A 22,285-nucleotide genomic window follows, 5' to 3' on the forward strand; every position below is an offset into this window, starting at 1 on the left:
GATGGCCTCCTATGGTGGAAACCAAAGCTCAGACATAGTTGGTGACCATTGGGATGACCTGGGTGGGGCGAGCTGGGAGACTGGGAAAAAGGTAAGGCTGAGGAAATCTGAGTGAGCACGTGATGTATCTGATACAATGACCAAATTTTATAAATCAAGAGACACAAATATAAGCATTTTTTTGGAGATAAGAAGGAAACTATCAGAAGAATAAAACCGGGAAAGAGTTAAAGTGGTTGCCTCTGGGGTAGGGAAGAGGTTGAAGAGCAGAATGTTGCCTCTTATTATTATTATTAGCTCTTCTGTACAATATTTTAATGCATGTATACATTGATAAAATTATTTTTTAAAATCTCACAAGTTAGGTTTTATCACTTCCTTTTCTCAAATTCTTCAGTGATGTTCCATTGCTTTTAGGATAGTTAAAACATGTTGAACAAAGTTGTTTCCAAAGGAAATATTAGCTCTCAGACACTGCAAGTTAATACTCTTGCTGTCTATATCGTCTAAATTTGTTCCATGATGAATGTACTATTCAAATGCCAGTTATCTTGTACTCACCCTGCCACAGGTACAGTATTTAAAGAAAAAAAGTGCAATTGCCCATGTTGAGTTTGGAGGTTTCAGCTTTGAACTAAAGCCCCTGACTCTCCGGGGCCTGCAGGCCTCTCCGGCTCACTGTAAACTCTTCCCTCTTGCTTTCTGCTCAAGACATGTTGGTCACGTTTCTATTTCCTGGACCCCTCTTCTTCCACCTCAGGGCTTTTGCGCCAGAATGCTCTCTTTACTACCCATGATTCCCCCTCCCCCTCCCATCTCTCAACATACCAACTCCAGTCTTTACACTGAGCTCTGGTAACCACATATGTATATGATATTTGCCTTGTTAATGTAATGCCTACTGTACTATTTTACTTGCCATCTTTCTTTAAATTGATAGCTTTGTTAAACTTAAAAATTTATTTTACAAGGAAACTTTGTCCACAAAAACGGAAAACCAATATCACCTGTTATAGACTGCGCAAAACTGAAAAATAATTAAAATAATAAGGACAATAATATCTCTGTTCACTAGTGGTCCATGTAACATGCTTTGCAACACCCTAGTTTAGTTACCTGACTTTTTTCTTATCTTTGAGTTATTAGCTTAAATAATGCTTATTTTCAGGGAAATCTCTCATTCCCTAACAGAACCAAGCTCCTGTGCTGTGCACTCACACAGCTCCTGGGCCACTTTGTATAACACTTATGAGCTTAGAGCACCTGTGGTTATGTACCTGTAGAATTATTTTTAAATGTCTGCCTCTCCCACTGGGCTTAAGCTTCATGAGAACAGGATGTGTGTTAATTTAGCTCACCTCACATCTCCCCCGTATATCTCCAGTGTGGAACCCATTGTTAATGCTTTAAAAAGACTTATGGAATGAATCAATGAATACCTGTATGGGATTATCACCTGACATCGACCAACTTCCTTTGTTTTGTTTCCATGCCCACCAATCCATATTCTAACTGAGTGTCTTTAAATTCTTTCTGAAAGGAAGCAGGGTAAAAATAAGTCACATAGGAACGAAGGGAGTACAGGGATGCCAGGAAGAGGGTGGCCTGAAGCGGCAAATAAGAGTTACCAAAAATGGCTGCAACAGTAGCTCCTACCCCGTGTGTCCTAGTGCAGAGGGACTTTGTCACGCTCCCTTTAAGAGGTGAGTCTGATTGCGGCCCCTTGAATCTAGGTTAGGCTTAGTGACTCACTTGAACCAGCAAACGTGACTTCCAAGGCAGGTCAGAAAAGGCTGGTAGCTTCCACTTCTCTCTCTCAGAACCTTCACTGCCTGGCCGCGCCCCTCAGGACACGCCCTCACAGAGCCCAGCCAATGGCTGTGAAGAGCTGTGAAGAGCCCAAGCCAATTGGCTGCCAGCCCCACCTGAGCCCAATCTTCAAGTCACCTCAGCTCAGGCATCAGGATGTGTGACTGAGGCAGCCTCCTGGTGGGTCCCACGCTCAGCCATTAAGTTTTCCCAGCTGAAGCCTCAGATGTTGTGAATCAGAGATAAACCATCCTTATTTACCCTGAGTTCCTGACCCACAGAATCTGTGAGCACAGTAAGATGATTATTGTTTTATGTTGCTAAGTTTTGGGGTGGTTTTTACACATCAATAAATAATGAGAATAGAGTTTGGTACCTTGACATGGGATTCTCCCATAACAAAACCCCAAACTATAATCCATTGGCTTTTGACTGGGAAGCAGGAAGAAGCTTGTGGAAATAAAGGAAGACCAATCACATGAAAACAAGCAAAGGCTATTTATTCAAAACTTGCTATAGCAAGGGAGTCAGGCAACATCACTTGCATTTTGGCAGACACGCAAAGGCAGGCAGAGGAGCGGGACAGTTTTATAGTGGAAGAAAGGGGAAGACTGCAAATATACCCTGGTTGGAGGCTGTTGGCATGGCGATACTGTAGGCAGACTAACTAGAAGTGAGAAATCCTATGTGATTGGTTAGGATGAATATTTGGCTTTTTCTGGTTGGTCCTAAGTTGGAAACAAGGACAAAAATTAGGGAAGCTGTCAGTTATTAATCAAGTCCTTGTCATTTTGGGCCAATTTTTACAGCAGTTATTGTTTGGTTTCCTGTTGCTAGAGATAGCTGTCTTATTTCCTATAGTTTGTCTTATAGTAGGTTGGCTTTCTGGGCTGGTTATTGTAGAAAATAGGTTAGTTAACTAGGCTGGCTGCTGCAGACTGTGGGTGAGAGTTCCATTTTTATATATTATCTGGCTATTATCTGTTTGTATATTCATTCTCTCAAGGTCAAATGGTTTTGAGAAGTTAGTGAAACCTGGATGGACCTTGAGAAGACTGTCAGTGAAAGCTAGAGGGACAAAGAGGAAATTACTATTGGAAGGTAGACAAAAGATGACCTTGCTAAGTTGTAGCAAAAGGTTTAGCAATACCATCACCTGTGGTAACATGAAAAATAGAAACTATACCAAATGAACTAGTAGATTTGCTTAAGGAGATTTCCTGGCAGAAAGCTGAAAGTGTTAACTGGTTTCTTTTAGTTACTGATGACAGAACATGGTATATTCAATTTTGCAGCAACATTTAGAAGTATAGAGAGCTCAAGTCAGTCTTTCCAATCAGCAAAGCATGCTCAAAGTAAGAAAGGCTTTCATTGCAAAGATTGAATCAAGGGTGAGGTCAGGAAGACACAGTCTCAGAGTAAAGAGGAAGCCGAAGAAGTGACTAAATACTCTTTTCAAGACCTCAGAAAGATTTAAGATGGTGCCTCATGAAATATTTCAGACAGATAATAGGCCTTTAAAGGATCTTAAGACTAGAAGAATCATCTCTTTGGTTCACAAGTCTTCAGACTGCAAGGAACTACAGTGAAGGGGCTGTGCCTGAGAAAGGCACTGAGAAACCTCATCAGCACTGGACCTGACTAGAGAGCAAGATATTGGAATTTGAATTGACACAGACTTTTATTTTTAAGGACTTAAAAAAAATTTTTATTTTTGGCTGTGTTGGGTCTTCATTGCTGCACTCGGGCTTTCCCTAGTTGTGGCGAGTGGGCTTCTCATTGCGGTGGCTTCTCTTGTTGGGAAGCACAGGCTCTAGGCATGTGGGCTTCAGTAGTTGCAGCACACCGGCTCAGTAGTTGTGGCCTGTGGGCTCTAGAGTGCAGGCTCAGTACTTGTGGCACATGCACTTAGTTGCTCCATGGCATGAGAGATCTTCCTGGACCAGGGATTGAAATCAGGTCCCCTGCAATGGCAGGTGGATTCTTAACCACTGTGCCACCAGGCAAGTCCCTCATGCAGACTTTAAAGATCTTGGGGATGAGACTTTGCGGATCTCAAGGGAGGGATGAGGCACTGTATGTGGAGGGATGTGAACCGTCATTACCAGAGTGCAGACTGGGGCCGATAGTACTTTTCCAAAGATGGTAGCAATGATGGTTCTTTTGCAACGTGAACTTGCTCAAGATCTGGAGTCTACTTTCCCTTCCCTTGAATCTAGGCTAGCCTTGGTAATTTGCTTGTAATCAACAAAATATGGTAGAATTGTCACTAAGTGACTTTTAAAGCTAGGTCTGAAAAGATTATGTAGCTTCTGACTGTTCTGGAAGGTTCTCTATTGGGATAATCAGTCTCAAGACATTCCCTCTGGGAACACAGCTGCTATGTTTTGTGAAACCCAAGTCACACGGGGAGGACACAAGTAGGTGCTGTGATTGACAGACGACTCAGCTCAAACTTCAAGTCACTGTAGCTCAGGGAACAGACATGTCAGTGAGACATCCAGGTGATTCTAACTCCTACTAGGCATTCCAGTTACCTCCAACTGAGTCATTTTTAGCAGAGAGACCTGAGAGTGTAAGACGTAAGCCACCACCACTGTGTCCTGTGTGAATTACTATCCTCCAGAATATGTGAGCGTGATACAATGGCTGTTATTTTATGGCATTAAATGTTGGGGTGGTTCTACTTAGCAATGGATAAACCGGAACACCTGGCTATATAGATAAGCATTCACAAGAATCATACCATTTTCGGGCAGGAAAGGACCTCAACCAATCATCCAGTCCTACTCCTTCCATTTTCAGATAAAGAAACTGACCCTCACAGTCGCATGACTTGCCTAAAGTCATGCCCTTGGTTGGTAGCAGACCAAGAGTCTGAACTCCTCTTCCACTGAAGTACAGGTGAAACCATCATACGGTGCAGTCACCTATGAACTGGAACAGCCTCAGCTGTTCCACACGAAAGTTCCAGCTCTCTGGAAGGAAAATGTCTTGACTTTGGGTAAACCTTTAAGCTGAAGCTCCCCATAGGGCCTGTGTAAAGAGTCAGCCCTCTGCATGGGCCATGTTACTAGGCTGGCCAACTGGTTTCTTTTTCAGTCTTGCCTGGTCTCTTTCCCTCTCCTCCCCGTGGCTTCTCCCACTCCACTATTTTCTTCCATTTTCCTTTTTCAGCACTATGTATTGAAACCTTGCGTATCAATGACTGGTTCTGCTTGTAGTGCATGGGGTCCAGCCTCCTACAGGAGTGGAAGAGCTCATCATCCAGCTGGTTGGTGGTTATCAGAGGAGCTCAGAATACCAAACAGAAGTAGAGCATCTCGTCTACAAGGAGACCTGAAGCATCTCATCAGTCATCTAGGCGTGCTAAGGAATTATAGATGGAAACCCCTTAAGCGCCATCCCATTCATAGATGAGAAAACTGATCTCAGAGAACTGATTTGTCTGTGATCATACAGGTCTTAGTGCCTCTGTGTGGATCTCAGAACTGAGATCTCCCCAAATCAAAATGGGCCGTTGTATTTTCCCCCTAAAGATCTTATCTGTGGCAGTTAAAGTCACTGGTATTCAAAGAGTACATTTTCAAATCACAAATTTAGACTGTGGAGATAGTGGCATTAAATTGTAGGACTTAACAGAGCACATGTATCTTCTCAAGAGTCATACTTTTGGTGGATACAAAGGGAAGCAAAAATAAATGAGGACACATTTTATGGAGGAAAAGAAATAGGCATTATGAAGAAACAGTACAGAAACTCAGATTTTTAAAGCCTGAGCTGGAAAGGTAATTTGGGGTTGTTTAAACTAAACTCAAGTGTAGAGGTTGACAACTTGTCCTCCTTCCAATAAGGAGCTGGAAGCAAAATGAAATCATTAAGTTTAAATGTAGTAAAACTGTTGGTTTTGGCTCTATGTTTCTGTTTTTGTCTGTGTTTTCTAGAAAGCTTTCACATTTCTAGGAGAGAAAGGAGTGATTAAATTAAACACGCAGATGGAAGGACTGGAGCATAAAGAGGTGAAATTATGTGATCATGTCAAGGACTGGTCTATTTAAATCACAGTTCTGCTTTTGGATTATGAATCCTTTTATAATGTAACTAAGTTTTGTATCCATTGCCCAGAAAAAAAGGTACATTAAGAACTTGGCATGCAATGCCCATTCATGGACTCCATGCTCGTCAATCTCTTGGACATATATTTGTATATATACAAATATAAATACAGACAACAGAATACCATAAAGCAGTTAAAATGATGAACTTCATCTTCTATGTTTTAAAATGGAAAAACGCAATAAGTGGTCCTGGGAAAATTAGACAGCTACATGTAAAAGAATGAAATTAGAACACTTCCTAACACCATACACAAAAATAAACTCAAAGTGGATTAAAGACTTAAATGTAAGGCCAGACACTATAAAACTCTTAGAAAAAAACATAGGCAGAACACTCTGTGACATAAATCACAACAAAATCCTTTTTTGACCCACCTCCTAGAGTAATGGAAATAAAAACAAAAATAAACAAATGGGACCTCATGAAACTTAAAAGCTTTTGAGTAGCGAAGGAAACCATAAACAAGATGAAAAGACAACCCTCAGAATGGGAGAAAATATTTGCAAATGAAGCAACTGACAAAGAGTTAATCTCTAAAATATATAAGCAGCTTATGGAGCTCAATATCAAAAAAAAACAAACAACCCAATCCAAAAATGGGTAGAAGACCTAAATAGACATTTCTCCAAAGAAGACATACAGATTGCCAACAAACACATGAAAACATGATCAACACCACTAATCGTTAGAGAAATGCAAATTAAAACCACAGTGAGGTATCACCTCACACTGGTCAGAATGGCCATCATTAAAAAACTAGAAACAATAAATGCTGGAAAGGGTGTGGAGAAAAGGGAACCCTCCTACACTGTTGGTGGGAATGTAAATTGATAGAGCCACTATGGAGAACAGTATGGAGATTCCTTACAAAACTAAAATTAGAACTACCATATAACCCAGCAATCCAATTACTGGGCATATACCTGAGAAAACCATAATTCAAAAAGATACATGTACCACAATGTTCATTGCAGCACTATTTACAATAGCCAGGACATGGAAGCAACCTAAATGTCCATCCACAGATGAATGGATAAAGAAGATGTGGTACATATATACAACGGAATATTACTCAGCCATAAAAAGGAACAAAATTGAGTTATTTGTAGTGAGGTCAATGGACCTAGAGTCTGTTATACAGAGTGAAGTAAGTCAGAAAGAGAAAAACAAATACCACATGCTAATGTGTATATACAGAATCTGGAAAAATGGTACTGCTGAACCTAGTGGCAGGGTAGGAATAAAGACAGAGATGTAGAGAATGGACTTGAGGACACATGGTGAGAACGGGAAACTGGGACATAGTGAGAGAGTAGCATTAACATATATACACTACCAAATGTAAAACAGATAGCTAGTGGTAAGCTGCTGCACAGCACAGGGAGATCAGCTTGGTGCTTTGTGACGACCTAGAGGGCTGGGATAGGGAGGGTGGAAGGGAGGCTCAAGAGGGAGGGGATATGGGGATATATGTATACATATAGCTGATTCACTTTGTTGTACAGCAGAAACTAACACAATATTGTAAAGCAAGTATACTCTAATAAAGGTGTATAAAAAATAAAAAAATAAAATGGAAAAAGGAACATCACTGAAAAGGTTCAAGAAGTAGACCATAGTTGCATATAAGTAGTATAATCCTGTTTGTATAAAGGCAAATATTTGTATCATACATATAGCAATAGCAGCAGATTTTTTTTACTGAGCGCTTATTCTAAGTTATTTAACCTATATCATCAAATTTAATCCCCTCCAACAATGCTATAAATTAGCTACTATTATTATACCCATTTTGCAAATGAGGAAACTGAACCTTTGGGAGTTAAGCAGTTTGCCTGCCATCATATAGCTAGGTGTGGTACAGGCAGTTTACAAACCCAGGAGGAGACACACACACACACACACACACACACACACACACACACACACTCTCAAGCTGGAAGCCACATGAGGTTAGGAATCATCTCCAGCATATTCAGCATCAAGGACAGGTCTGGGAACAGTGCAGGAGGTCAATAAAGATGTGTTGATTGAATGAACAAAAGAAAATGTTAACAGTGGTTATTTATGAAAGTAAAGGATAAAGTGGCCCTTTTATTTTCTGCTTTATGTGTTTGTTATTTATTTGGATTTTTATGATGAGTATGTTGGTGGAACACTGTTAGTGTTCAATAAATATCCATGTGCGTCTCTATATTTTCCATCCCCCATGTGTCTTGGTGTGTTCACGGGACTAATTTCTCACCGAAGGGAAGTGAGTAGAAATAATGTGTCCCTTCAGTCTGAGACAGTTACAAGACAAGGACTATTGGGGGCCCTTCTTCAGGCTGGAGACATGAGCTATCCAGCACTGTGCCTGAGACTCAGTTTCCCTGTGTGACCTTGTACGGTAAATGAAGATGAATTTCAGTTTTTTTTAAATTTTATGATTCCCTGAATCATCTTACTTGTTGGTTTATTGTGACTTTACTGCCCTACTAGAATGTCAGCCTCCTGAGAGCAAAAAGCTGGTCTGTCCTGTTCACTGCTGTATTTACAGGCTCATTTGACTGCCACATGAGAAAAGCCCCATAAATAGTGGAATGAATGAAGTCTTCTGGGTACCTGAACATGGGCAAAACTGGAAAGCAGTGATGGAGTTTTCCATAGCAGCGTCCTAAGAGGATACCCTTTTGGGGGTGAGAACTCATTTCGAGGACTCCAGCAGACACAGCCTAGGAAAGATTACACCAGGTGACATCTTTTAAAGTGATGTAGTTCACAGCTACCACAGGAAGACTCAGCAGGAGCACTGCTAATACCTGCCTCTGGAAGCACTGTGTGATCCATCAGTTAGGATACTGGTTTAGTTACTGTAACAGACAGCAAATAACAATGGCTTAAACACGATAGTTTATTTCTCTCTTTGATAGAAGTCCAGCTGGTAGGCAGCCCAAGAAAGTTGGGCTGCTCTGCTTCAAGTGATGGTCTAGGGACCCCTATTCCTTCTGTTTTATTTTCCCAAGATCTTCCAGGGTATTGCCCTTATCTAGATGATTGAGCTGGATGCCCACAACCATATATGCATTCCAGCAGAAAGGGGGTAAAAAAAAAGGGGAGGGCATGCAACTTTCTTTTAAGACTGTTACTCAGAGGTGGCATATATCACTCAGGCTCACATCCCATTGGTGGGAAATTAGTCCTATGGCTATACCTGACTACAAGGGAGGCTGGGACATGTAGTCCCTAGATGGACAGCCATACGCCTCCCTAAAATTTGGGGATTATTATTACCATAAGGAAGAAAGGAAAGGTGGATGCTAGAGGACAATTGGCAGTCTCTCACTGGTGAGGAAGCATCATAGCTGATGCTGAGAAGCTCTTCTTTGTCCAAACCTTTATGGTCTATATATGTGACTCCATTATTTTTTTATTATTATTATTATTGAAAAGCTGTGTCACCATGTGTGATAGTCATTCTCTTAAATGGCCTCCAATGATTCCCACTTCCTGGTATGCAAATCCTTGTGTAACTCCCTTCTCTTGAGTAACCTTCAAGTGAATAGCACGTTGATAGGCTGTCACTTCTGTGAGTAGATATGCTTTCATCTTTCTAGTACACTTTACTGCCTTCCCAGCTTACATGTGTTGATGAAGGAAGTGGCTATGTTGGAGAGACCCATGTATCAAGAAACTGTGATTAGTCTCCAGACTACAGCCAATAAAGAACTGAGGTCCTCAGTTCAACAGCCCACAGAGAACTGAGTCCTGCCAACAACCACTAAGTTTGGAAGCGTATCCTTCACCAGTCAAGCCTTAAGATGAGACCCCAGCTCTGGACAACACCTTGATTGCAGTCTTATGAGCCACCCTAAGCAAAGGCTATGACTAAGCTCTGCCTAGACTCCTGGTGCACAGAACCTGTGAGATAATAAACATGTGTTGTTTCAAGCCTTTAAGTTTGTGGTATTTGTTACACAACAAAAGATAATTAACACAGAGGAATCTTTGCCAACACTGTTGCCAACTGTTCTGGATCTAGCCTTTTCTTAGGAGTTCCATACCTGTTCCTTCTGAGGTATGGGCCTTCCATATTCCTAGATTTATCCATCTGCCACATGACACACAGCCACACCACTATCAGCTCTTCTCCCTCTCTGATGGGAGAGAGGGAGAAGAGCTCCTTCTCCTTTCCTCCGGCTTCTTCTATCCCCTGCCCTTCTGGTTTTTGCTTATTTTTTTTTTTTTTTTTGCCTTTGTATAATCACTTAATATAATTTTCTATATGAGTTTAGATTTTGATAACAGTAGTCAGGAAGATTGTGGTGGAGGGATGTCTTTAAAAGCTGAAGCAATGAGACTTAGGGATGCAAGGGAATGGCTGTTAAGGCATTGGGAAGTTGAGATTGCCTTAGAGAAGGCAGGAGACCTAGGATACTGGGAGGGGTAGAGGGAGCCAGTTAGCAGCTTCCTAGGACCTAGGACCCTGCCACGGCCCAAACAGCTAAGGGAAAAAAGGGATCCTGGTCTTGATCCCTGAGTCTTCCCCCACCCCTCATGACCCTTAACTATCTCTCGCTTTTCTAGGCTGCAGGGTTTCTATTGAGTGTACTTACTCTTTAATGTATCACAGATAATGGTTGCTTCATTTGATCAAGCATGCCCTCAGTTGTCTCCTCTGTTAAATGAGAAGGTCAAACTGGATGATTTTAAAGGTCTCCTCCAACTCCAAAGTGTTAAATGCTATTTCTATAAATCCTGGTTGGGGAGATTTATCTGGTCACAGAGAGCTCCCTTGATCTTTCAGGATTCTGGGGAACTCCTTGGGAATATGCCATAGTCAGCACAAACCTAGCTTTTTGTTGTCATTCACTAAGTGTCCTCCTAAAGTACCCCAAATCAATGATGGGCAGTTTAGATTTGGAGGCAGAGGAAGAGGTTCATTCACTGGAAAAATTTTGGAGCTATTCTCATTTATATTATAAGCTTCCCTGGTACTGGTAATTCCCAGCATCTTTCTATAATTCCAAAGGTCAGAAATAAAATGTTTTTCAAAGAAATGTTACAAAATCATGCTCAGGGTTGAGAAACAGCTCTCGAGCAAGAAAGATTTGGTGGAGGAGGAGAGGGGTGGGCTGAGGAGAACAGCAGTGAAGCCAGAGGAATTTAAGACCCCGGGTTTAGTGAAATATCTACAGCATTCTAAATTTTAGCCTCTACAGAGAAGCCCTAGGGCTCTGCACTTCCCTATTGGTAGTTTTAAAAGTTTTTTTTTTTTTTTTTTCCCAGCAAAACAAGGCTTGAAATAACTGCTTGTGTTTTGAAGTGCCATCATTGCATTTCTGCAGCATGGAGTGTACGTGTATTTTTCACTCTTAGTGGTAGAGTTCATATGTGCCCTAAGATAATTAGTTATTAATCATCCAATGACACTAAAAAACCAAACTGCTCAGTTAGCTGAGCATTCCTTTGAAGAAAACAGATGTTGTTAAAAGTCACTGTTCCACTTTCTGGGGAAAATTCCACTAACATAAAATATGATTGATGATTCAAAAATGTAAATCTTCTATGTGTATTGAATACTACTACGAAAGGACAATTGTCTACATAATTGTAGAAGACGCACAGAAGAATCACGCTGTAATTAAGACTAATGCTGTCTTCTCATCAGGAGTTAGAAGATTCTCAATTGGGACTCTTGAGGGATTCCAGCCAAGTGGCCTGTCCATTCTCCGTTTCCCCAGAACAGCTTGTGGGAAATATGTTAGGCTTGAACTTGCTCATTTTCCATAGGTTAATCTTGTGCATTATAAAAGGTACAATTTCCTAAACCAGTGGCCCTCAAACCTTAGTGTGCATTGGAATCACTTCCAGGATTTACTAAAACACAGATTGCTGGGCCCCTTTCCCAGAGTTTCTGATTTAGTAACTTGGAACTGGGCCCAAGAATCTGCATTTCTAACAAGTTCCCAAGTGATGTTAATGCTGCTGGTCTGGAGACCACATTGTCTTGAACTCTCAGCTCGATGTTAAAAACCTAACCGGGTTCTGAAGGCTGCGGGTGGAGTTTGTGGACTGTTGTTTCTGAAAACAGAAATATTTATGGCATAAAATAGTTTAACATTGTTTTACCTGAAGTAATCTCTCTTTCCTTTGTGTTATAACAGGAATTTCGTTAGTTGCTTTTTAGTTAGGCCTTGTAATACATTCATTTGTGTATATGTCTCATCTCCTCTATGACTGTGAGCTCTTTGAAGGACTACGTTCACCTTCGAATCCTCAAAGTACCTTACATCTTGTAGACATCAAATAAATGTTCGGTGAATTGAATTTAGTTATGTATACATGTTTTGAATTTGTTTCGCCTGAGTTTTCTGCAACTAATAATTATAAATAACAAACACTGAATTAAGTATGCAGCTCACATATTCTTAATTATATATATCAACTTGACTGACTTCGAGGGTATGGGGAAAGAATGGTTTCTTTAAATTTAGCTAGGCCAAAGTTTGTAAATCTAAGTAATTACATCTACATAATTATTGAAAAGTTACCTATACTTTTCTGTCCTGTCATTGTATTGTGAAATTTCCATACATAAAATCAGGACTTGGAGATGTGCATCATGGTACAGCATTTACAAACACTGCCACCCCCAGAAGAGCTATTTTCAAAAACCAATATTAAGACCATGTGACTACATTCTGATATTACTTGCAGTGAGGCTGACTGACTTATTCCAAATTACTCTGCTCCTCTTTAACACCTTTAACTATTTAAGAATAAACTATATTTTCAAAAACTGGATTTCTGAAATCAGATGCCAGAATGCCAGGAATATCCATACAATTGTTGGATTTTTAGTAGCCTTAATAAAATGTATTTAGATTTTTTGACTTACAGATTTTAGATTTGACGCATTTCAGCTTTGGAAGAGACCATAAAGATCCTCCAAGTTCAACTCAGTCAAGGTCCACATCTCCCCTACAGCTTACTCATACTCAGCTTCGGTTTAAAGAGAATAAAACCTGGGGTGAGGGAGGCACTTTCCAGGGGTCCATTCTAACGATGAGAAAGTGGTCAAGCCTATTCCTTCAGCTTCTACCCAATGGCCCTATTTCCACCCCTTGAGGAACATCCTGTCTAAACAGGATCTTCCAAATGTCTGTTACTCCCCGGGGTCTGTTATGCCCTCTGATCTGTTTCCCTTTTTGCTACCTCTAGACCTCTGTGCTATAGAAGCAAGGGTGCAGCTACAGCCCCTCGGCTTCCAGCTACCAGTTGCTCAGGGCACACAGGCTTCCTACTGACAAGCCTGAATCAAGACTGGTGAAGTGAGTACTTTCTTCTTAGAGAACTTAGCAACTTTCTACTCCAAACCCAGGCTCAGTACAAAATCTGTCACCACAATGACTTTCTTGGCAGTTGTCTGAGGTACCATGGAGAGATGACATGAACTTCATCAAAGATCAAATAGAGGAGAATAAAGGCTTTGAGAGAAAAAGAAATCTCCATCAAATATAATAACCTTAACAAGGAATAAAAATAGACAAATGCTTATAGATCTTAGTTCGCATCCCCTTCATTAAAACCTTAGCTCAAAAAACAAAGGGCTATGTTTGTAGATTTAGGTAATTACTTCTTTTGTATGCTTTTTACTAATTTAAATCTATCCAACTTAGTATTACCTCAAACCATAGTTCTCTACCATATTTTACAATTTTACTCTCAATGTGATGGAAAAATATTTCCATCACAATTGGAAGTAAAATGATGTTCACAAATCCACAGTAAACAGCCATGTACTGCATAAATAAAACGTGATTTGAATCTATAAATAGAACTCTAAATTTAACTCACTCACATGTAAAATTTAGACCAAGGAATATAAATGTCTATTAAAAATACAACAGGTTTTAAATAACTGGAGTTTAGACTCCTGTCAAGTCCTGCATTACAGGAAGCAAAGTAAAGGGCATAGATACACCAATAAAAGGAAGAGAGACACATGACACAAAATGAGTTTCCATGCTAGAGATGAACATGGATATGTCGAAGACATGTGGCATCCACAAGTAGAGAGATGTAGAAGATAAGAATAAAACTTGCAAAGACAGAAATAAGAGAAATAAGCTTTCATCGTACCTCACATAGAGTTTTAGGAAATTGCCACCAAACACTTTTCAAATGAAGACATATTTTCCCAACCATAAACATAAGTGAGAATTCAGCTTTGATACTTGCCTTGTGAATTGGATGAAATTAAGCTAAGAGCCAGATGTTTTCCATCCGTGTTTTACGTTATGCTAAACACAAAATCATTAGAAAGCATCTGTGTGACTGAACGGTTTAACCTGGTGTTAGAAAATCAGGTGAAATCTAGATACTGCCTTAGACATCAGAAAATTTTTATATTTTTTGATGTTAGGGTTTTGGCCTCACATCATTAAATAGTTTTGCTATAAAACAAACTTCCATTTTACAATGGGCAGACCTAATCTTCATAATGTTGAAACAACTTTTTGAGAAACGAACGCTGGAGATTTTTCGTATACCGGCATCCCCAAGTTATGATATCTGGACACACAATTTTCTGATTTTAAGATGGTGTGAAAGCGATACACATTCAGTAGAAAACAAGCTTCAAATTTTCATCTTTTCCTGAGCTAGCAACGCGCTGTAGGATACGCCTGTGCAGCTGGGCAGGGCCACGAGCCACAGCTCCCAAAGAGTCACGCGATCCCCAGGGCCTATAACCCCAACACAATCATCCTGCACCTTTACAACCCATCCGTTACCCACTTTCCGCAAAATACTCAGTAAGTTGCATGAGATAGTCAACACCTTATTATAAAATAGGCTTTGTGTTAGATCATTTTGCCCAACTGTAGGCTAACATAAGTGCTCTGAGCATGTTTAAAGCAGACTAGGCTAAGCTAGGATGCTCGGTAGGAGAGGCGTATTAAACGCATTTTCAACTTACAGTATGTTCAACTCATGACCAGTTTATCCGGAGGTAACCTCATCATTAGTCAAGGACCATCTGTATCAAACTAGAAACTTGAATTGTTTCCCCTGAGTTGAATTTTGGTGTTAGGTAGACAACCAAAATATATTAGTTAATATAGTTTATTATGTGTTGTGCAGAAACTACTGCAGTTCACATGCATGGACTGAATTACGAATTGTCAAATACCCCATTGAGGATTATGCTTCAGCATAATCACTAAAGACATGGAAGCAGAAGTATATAACGTCTAGAAAGGGAAGTCATCAAAAGGTCAGCATGAAAATGAATACTGTATCAATCATTACGTGCAAATCTTCAATTAGTAATAAATTGTAACAGTGGAATAACTAGGAAACTATCAGAAAAAGTTATGATGGTTCATAGCTATTTGAGTACATCTTTGCTGAACAATATCACTTATTCATTATAGGAAGGAACATTATGTAAGTTATTTTATGGTATCCATAAATTAACTTGAAACATTGCAGATCCTTTGAAAACAATCAAGGGAGGAGCACTTGACACAAAGATCTTTATGCAAAAATGGGTATGAACACCAGAGAAAAATTTACTGTTTACATATATTGAATGCCACATGAATCAGGTTACCATTATAGTGGCCCAATAATGAAACCTGTCATTTGGGTGTATTAATCTAAATATACGTCTCATTACCAACATACATCTCTCTATCTAGATGTTTTCCTTATTTGTTTCTGATTTATCAAACTAAGTTGGCACATGTTCTCATTTCAAAGCTGCTCTTGGTTTCATAATCTTTTAAGTTCCCCTCATTCATGCAAACCAGAGGAAGGAAATGATATTTAATGGAACATTAGTATCACTTGTTTTGAGTGGCCCTCAATTTGGGACATTAACAAAGCATAATTACATTTACTATAAAACAAAGCTTGAGGTTTGAATCTGATTCCACAACAGATGATTTCCCAGTGAGGTAGTGTCAATTTACCACAACTTATTATTTAATGTGGTGAGCCAACACAACAAGTAAAAGTGGTTTGCAATTTTAGAGCCCTAAACAACTTAGTAGGTGTTCACGTGAATGTGAAGGCATAGTTACCGCTAAACATTTTGTGAAACTCTTACAGCAGAATCAAAACAAATGGGAAACACTGAAGATGCTGCTGTAAACTGAATACCTAAAACCCAACAGTATTAGAATAGAAATGGAGTGCAAATTGGGGTGAAAAACTGCCTTTTCTACAAATACTATTTCACATAGGTTTCTGCCAGAAGCAATCTCATCAATATTAATTTTTTAAAAAATAGGTATGTGTTGTTTGACTGACTTAAGAGAAAATAAGTTAAAACAACATACACAACATATAAGATTTAAACTCTAACTGAAACTAGAAAAGTAACACAATGGTGAATAATGCAGCTGTATTTTCTTTAACATAATTTACATTCATTCTTTACCAAAACTATTCCAAATTCATAGCCAGCTAAAGGTAAATTTGTACAATTTTCCTTTGAGCAAAGCAGAAAACTAGAGTGTTGTTAATAAGTTCAGAAACATACAATGCCAGTGAGGTACCTAAAACTTACTTAAATTACTGATAACAATTTCTCCATGTTTCCAAGCTTTTGGTCAAATGGTTCATTTATCAATTGTGTTAAAGTTAGTGTAATCAAATCACACCTATTTAGAATTTTCTAAAATATGACACTTTACATTATATTTGCATGCTACTAAAACAGCTGCTTAAAAAACAAAATATCTATTGACATTTGAGGCCATAGTTTCTTCAATTGGTTTTTAAAACTCAATTGAATTGGGTTCTGGGGTCTTCAAAGTCTTGAATCCAGTTGGTAGATTAAACTTTCCTTTTTTGATGATGGCAAAATTCCAAATAAAAAATAAATTTCAGTTTACATTTAATAGTAATTTGCTTCTGAACTCCATTTAATCTGAATTTCATTAAAATTTCTGCTGTTTTAATTTACCTCATTTAAGCATATATTTCTTTCATACTGATTTGTTTTAAAATAATTTCTTAAAGTCCTAAATGGATAATACCATAGTAGGTTGCAGTTTTATGAACCAAATAAAGCATGCAGCAGCAGCTCACATTTTAACGGCTTACAAAATCTAATACATGTTTTCATTGTCAAATGAATTTCTGATCATTTATTAGCTTATTTTTCAGTATAAAGATGAAATGCTTTCCTACACTTGGATAATAATAACACATTATTGTGACTTTCTAGGTTCTATTTGGATAATGGCATAAATATTTTTTTCTAAAGTAACTGGAACACAGATTTGCACTGACAATAAGGAACAGTTTTTCAGCTGCACCAAGTTTGTCTAGAGCCTGTACTTTTACCAAACTTTTAAAATTTGCAGGTTCAATTAAGTAAAAACATAAGAAAGTGATTTGTCATCAAATGACTTCATTCTGCTTTTTAAAACCATAAATATTGTACTTTTAGATGAATTCCATACATTTTACCTTTCTCTTCACCACCACAACGTTAAAAGAAAACTATCTTCAACAACTTATCTGTTTAGATACTAAATTTCATACACTTTACCTGCTTCTTCTCTTAACAACAAAGCTAAAGTTATAAGGAAACTTGATCTTCAACACTTCATCTGTTTGGATGCTAAATGATCATAGCTGTCAATAACAGCTAGTAGACTCACTTCAAAATTGCCAATTTTCTTTCTCTACCAAGGGCATTCTCTTTCACATGAGAGAATCATTTCAATTTTTCTGAGTCCAAAGAAAGCCCTTGGTCTTTTCACTCTCTAACAAGGGCTCCTCTTTCCTTATGATCTGCCAAAAAATCCTTTCCTAGCTCTGAAGTCAATCCCAGGGCATGGTTCAGATGTGAGAGTTTCTGTAACTCTTCATAGAAATGATTTTCAAGAATCTCGATGTAAATTACGATTACAGATTTAAATGTATATTAATGTTACTGTGTGGCAACTTTCTTGTTACTATTGCTTGCAAAACGGTCACAGCTTGAGAATTTAGCCAGCCCAAACTGCCCTTTCCAGGTAAAGAACCCCGAAGACTCACATTCCAATTTGTAATTATATAGTTCCAAAATCTCTAATGAGAGTAACTGGTTCTAAGGCATATTTCCACAATGACTTTAATAGTTACCACCTTGTCCAAGTTACAAAGCAAAAATGCTATTTCTTATGAGTATAAAAGTAATTTTCATCTCAATTATGTTGCTGGTTGAGTTTTACTTAATACAGTAAGTCTCAAGCAAAACCCTCCTGGTTTTAAAGAACTTACCCTTCAGTTTGACTTCAAACAAAAAGCAAGGTAGCAGCAGTGTGTAAACTGAAATCCTTTCAATTTATATACACTTCTACTACCATGAAAAAATTATTCAGTTCCATCGAAATTTGGCATTAATGATGCCAGCCAGTTTAACATAGTAACAAAACTGAGAACAATTTGTTCTCTTCCTTAGCTCTAAAAGATGAAGGTTTTGGTTTCAGGTTAAAAACTCATATACTAGAAAACATCCAGGAGCCAGCTGAGTTGAAAAACACTTGTAAACTTCACATTTAAAACTTCACATTTTAGAGACAGGTGAGAAACCTAGATATGAGTATTCCTGGCTCCTCCCTGAGAAAATCTTAGTCTACAGCAACTGATTGAAAAAATAAAGTCTCAAGATACAAAATGGAACTAAACTTCCAGGCCTAGGCAGAAATCTCTAAGTGGCTATTGTGAAACAAGACTGGTAGGATTTCCACAGCAAGAGGATTAAGAACAAGACAAGATTGTGTATCATGACGGGGCTGAAATACAGGAGAGGCGCTTCTTTCCCGGGCAAAGACCAACCTGAACAAGGGCACCCGGTTTCTCTGTAACTCTCCAAAACATCTCAACTGTGAGCAAATCCTTGAGTTACTAGCACCTCTGCAAACAGCAGCATAGCCGGCTCCCAGGAGGAAGCGCAAGCTCGCCTGTGACCTCTGAGAGTACCAACAAATGGAAAGCCACAGGCAATTTGCCAGATAAAAAGATCATGTATTGTATGTGTATTAACTTTTAAGAGAAGCCCAACAATCTCTGGTCAAGTCCTAAGGCCGCGTGAGAAACTCAAGGTGTGATTGGAAAATCCTGCCCTACCCTTTTTACCACAAAATTGACCCTGTCCGCCTACACACTGCATCTGTGCACCCAACACCCTTGCCCAGAATCTTCCAAATCAAAGAAACCTCCGACATAGGCAGCCTACAGGAGCCTTCAAATTCCCGGTGAAACCTGACCGCTTTGTAAAGCCTCCCGGAAAAAGAAAAGATCAAATGAGACCGGCTCAGCGGGGTCTTCCCGAGGTGACCCCGGAGTTAACGTATTTATTTTCACGCTGCAACTGCTGATTACTTTACAGAGACATTTCATGCTGTAGCTCTGCACGGAGCTGAGGACAAAAGTAACATTTTAATTAATGTTATAATTATTATAATTATTCTTTAAGAAAGCTATTAAATAACCTGTACAAATTCCGGCCCAGTCCTAGCAAAAAACTCAGCACTATTTCAAATCTCTTGAGGTCCTTCCGCTTCGATTTCAGCAGCGTTTCCTATATACAAAGGTCAGCCCAGGGTGATCCCCCCAAACTGTAGGTCTCCCAGACGGTGGGAATGGTTCAGAGACTGAAAGCTCTCTTTCCTGACGCAGAGCTCTCAACCCTACCTCCCCTGCTCTTCGTGGGCACAGGGTCCCTGTCCGCAGGCAGGCCGGCCAGGGAAGCTGCAGGCCTGGCGCCGTTTTGGGAGGCGGGCAAGCAGGAAGGGGCAGGTGCCTCTGTTGGGTCTCCCCTCGGGCGGCTATCCACAGGCCCCCGGAACCCCTCCGAAGAGGTGCTGGGTAGGGAGCCCGAGGCAGGAGAGGCCCCCGGGGAGGGGGCTTACAGGTCCCGCGGGTCCTCCCGCTTGACCCCGGCCTCAGCAACTTTGAGCTTCTTATTCTGGTGCGTCTTGACGTGCTTGGCGAGGTGGTCGCTGCGCATGAAGCGCTTGCCGCACTCGGGGCAGGCGAAGCGCTTCTCGCCCGTATGAGTCCGCAGGTGCCGCTGCAGCTCGTCCGAGCGCGTGAAGCTCTTACCGCAGAAGAGCCAGTTGCACACGAAGGGCCGCTCGCCCGTGTGCCAGCGCAGGTGCGCCTTCAGGTGCGACGTCTTGCCGTACACCTTGCCGCAGCCCGGCACGTGGCACACGTGCTGCTTCTTCTTGCCCGGCTCTGCCTCTGGGGCGCCGCCCGCAGCCTGGCAGTTGGGGCAGCGGCAGCGACGGCACCTCCTGGCCGTGGCCGCCAGGGGGGCCTTGGTTTGCAGCAGCGCTGCGATCTGGCTCTGGTACTGCGCGAAGTCCGACGGGCCCAACACCAGGCCCCGCTGCAACGCGGCGGCGGCGGCGGCGGCCGCCGAGGCAGGAAAGCGCGGCGCGTGGGGGCCCCCGGCACAGGCGCCGGAGAGGCTGCCCCCCGGAACCCCTGAGGTTCCCGGACCGGTGCCGGCCTGCGGGATACTCCACCACGGCAGGTCATCGGGGGCCGAATTGGGGGACAGCTGGCGGCACGTGGGCGGCGGTGGCAGCAAGTTGGAGTAGCCGGGCGGCAGCGCGGCCTGGGCTGCGTAGGGCACGTAGGCGGGCGCGCAGCTGGCGGGCAGCGCCGTCATACTCGAGGGCAGCATCTTGACCGGTGAGAACTCGTAGGGATACGAGGGGTCGGCAGGGGGTGTAAGCGGCAGCTCGTGCGCCGCCCCGAAGGACGGCTGCAGGTGCGTTTTCTGTGGTGTGAGCCCCAGGCTGGGGTGCGGGGGCGGCAGCGCGCCGGGCGAGTGCGCCGGCATGTCGGCGGTCCACGGGTGAAAGAGCCTGGAGGGCGAGCCCAGTGCGGGGTCATAGGACACCTGCAGGAAGTCCGGGGGCGCCGTGGCGCCCGGCTGGCCGATGCGGCTACAGGTGGCGGCTAGGAGCGCCAGGGGCGAATGCTTGCCCAGGTCCGGGGAGGCGCTGGGGGTGCGATCCTGCATAGGCGGTGGCGGGGGAGGGCGGAGAAGAGACAAAAGGTTAGCGCTCCAAGCGCGGTCTCAGGGCCGGCCCGCCACCCCCACGCCGGCTATTATACCGCCGTCCCTCCCCCGTTCCAGCTGTCCCTCCCCCGCCACCGCACCCCGCGCACGTACCCACCAGTCCCGGGAAACTTTTGGTGCCTGTGCTACCTGAATGCGGAGTGCGCGAGCGCGTCTTGTTAAACTACTTGGTGCAAAGAAACGCCATCCGGCCTCAGAGAAAGGCAGGCACAACGTGGGAGGGGCGAGGGACCCACGGGCCACTCCCGGCTCCGCGGTCAGAAAGGGTCTGGAAGCACCCGCAGCCTGGCTGCCCATCAGCTTTCCCTCCCATCTTTTAAGCTCTCACTTCCACACTACTCTCGCGCTCCTCCTCCGTCCGCCCCAGGAGGGCCTAGACCGGTGAGCTGGGGCCGGTTCTCAGCCAGGCGCGCACCTCCGAACACTCCCCGGATACCCGCATCCCTCCCCCAAAGGCCACACTCTTGACACCAAGGTTAAGTGTGAAGTTGGTGTGGGCACCCCTAGGTCTCATTCCACTGGCGTCCACCAAGCGGGATTCCCTTTGAAATTCAGGGTGCACAGAGTACCCAGGAAAGATCCAGACACGACCCTTCCCACCTTTCCCTCGCCCGCTCCAAGCCCAGCCCTGACCTGGAGGAAGGCCTGTAGCGAGTCGTTCCGAAGGACGGCCACGGCGGCCATGGCTACGGCTTGCGGGCCGTTGGCTGCGGAGCAGGGCTCTGCCGAGGCATGGAGACCCGAAGGCGAGGACGAAGGGCAGCCTAGCGTCCCTCCCGGGCGCCGGCTCTGCGTGCCGGGGCCCTCCCCGCCCGCCGCCTCACCGCACCCTGCTCGCTCGCCCAGCGCGCGGTCTGAGCGCTTCAGGATCACCTCCAAGAATTTGATAAGGACTTTGCTGGGCCGCCAGCCAGTCAGAGGGAAGATTTATGGCTTTGAAGTTTGCCGCTACCCAATCATCAAAGAATAGCGGCTCTTTCAGAAGCGAAAGCAAATCCTTTGAATCCACAAAGCTCCTATGGTGTGTTTGTTGGTCTGGATAAAAGAACTGATTATTAGGGGGGATGGGAAGGGAGGAGATAAAGGCGGGACAATTAATGAAGTAATCACTATGTGGGAAATGTATATACACAAATAATTGGATTTTCCTGATCAAAGGGGGCCTTGCCGCCTGGAGACCCGCGCATGGGTTGCTTGAGACACTCGACCCCCCTCTCCCTCCCTACTCCCTTGCAATTAAAGATTTGCACCGAGGCAGCGCCCAAAGTGACAAAG

At 42.4% G+C, this 22,285-nt stretch overlaps 1 protein-coding gene across 1 annotated transcript; it reads right to left on the reverse strand.

The window, feature by feature from the left end:
- Nucleotides 1-19,296: 19,296 nt before the first annotated feature.
- On the reverse strand, nucleotides 19,297-21,756 carry SP5 (Sp5 transcription factor). Its single transcript, XM_057746771.1, has 2 exons — nucleotides 21,644-21,756; nucleotides 19,297-20,944 (listed from the first exon to the last, which is right to left on the reverse strand). Exons 1-2 carry the CDS (start codon nucleotides 21,692-21,694, stop codon nucleotides 19,823-19,825), a joined length of 1,173 nt encoding a protein of 390 aa, XP_057602754.1. The 5' UTR covers nucleotides 21,695-21,756; the 3' UTR covers nucleotides 19,297-19,822.
- Nucleotides 21,757-22,285: the final 529 nt, after the last annotated feature.

This window comes from Hippopotamus amphibius, chromosome 8, assembly GCF_030028045.1.
Source record: "Hippopotamus amphibius kiboko isolate mHipAmp2 chromosome 8, mHipAmp2.hap2, whole genome shotgun sequence".
NCBI classification, from domain to species: Eukaryota; Metazoa; Chordata; class Mammalia; order Artiodactyla; family Hippopotamidae; genus Hippopotamus; species Hippopotamus amphibius.

Excerpts from the sequence above, each read along its gene's own strand:
- SP5 (XM_057746771.1), bottom strand. The coding sequence starts at position 21,694 with ATGGCCGCCGTGGCCGTCCTTCGGAACGACTCGCTACAGGCCTTCCTC. Across the intron at positions 20,945-21,643 it reads CGCTACAGGCCTTCCTCCAG|GATCGCACCCCCAGCGCCTC; the intron begins GTCAGGGCTGGG and ends CCGCCTATGCAG.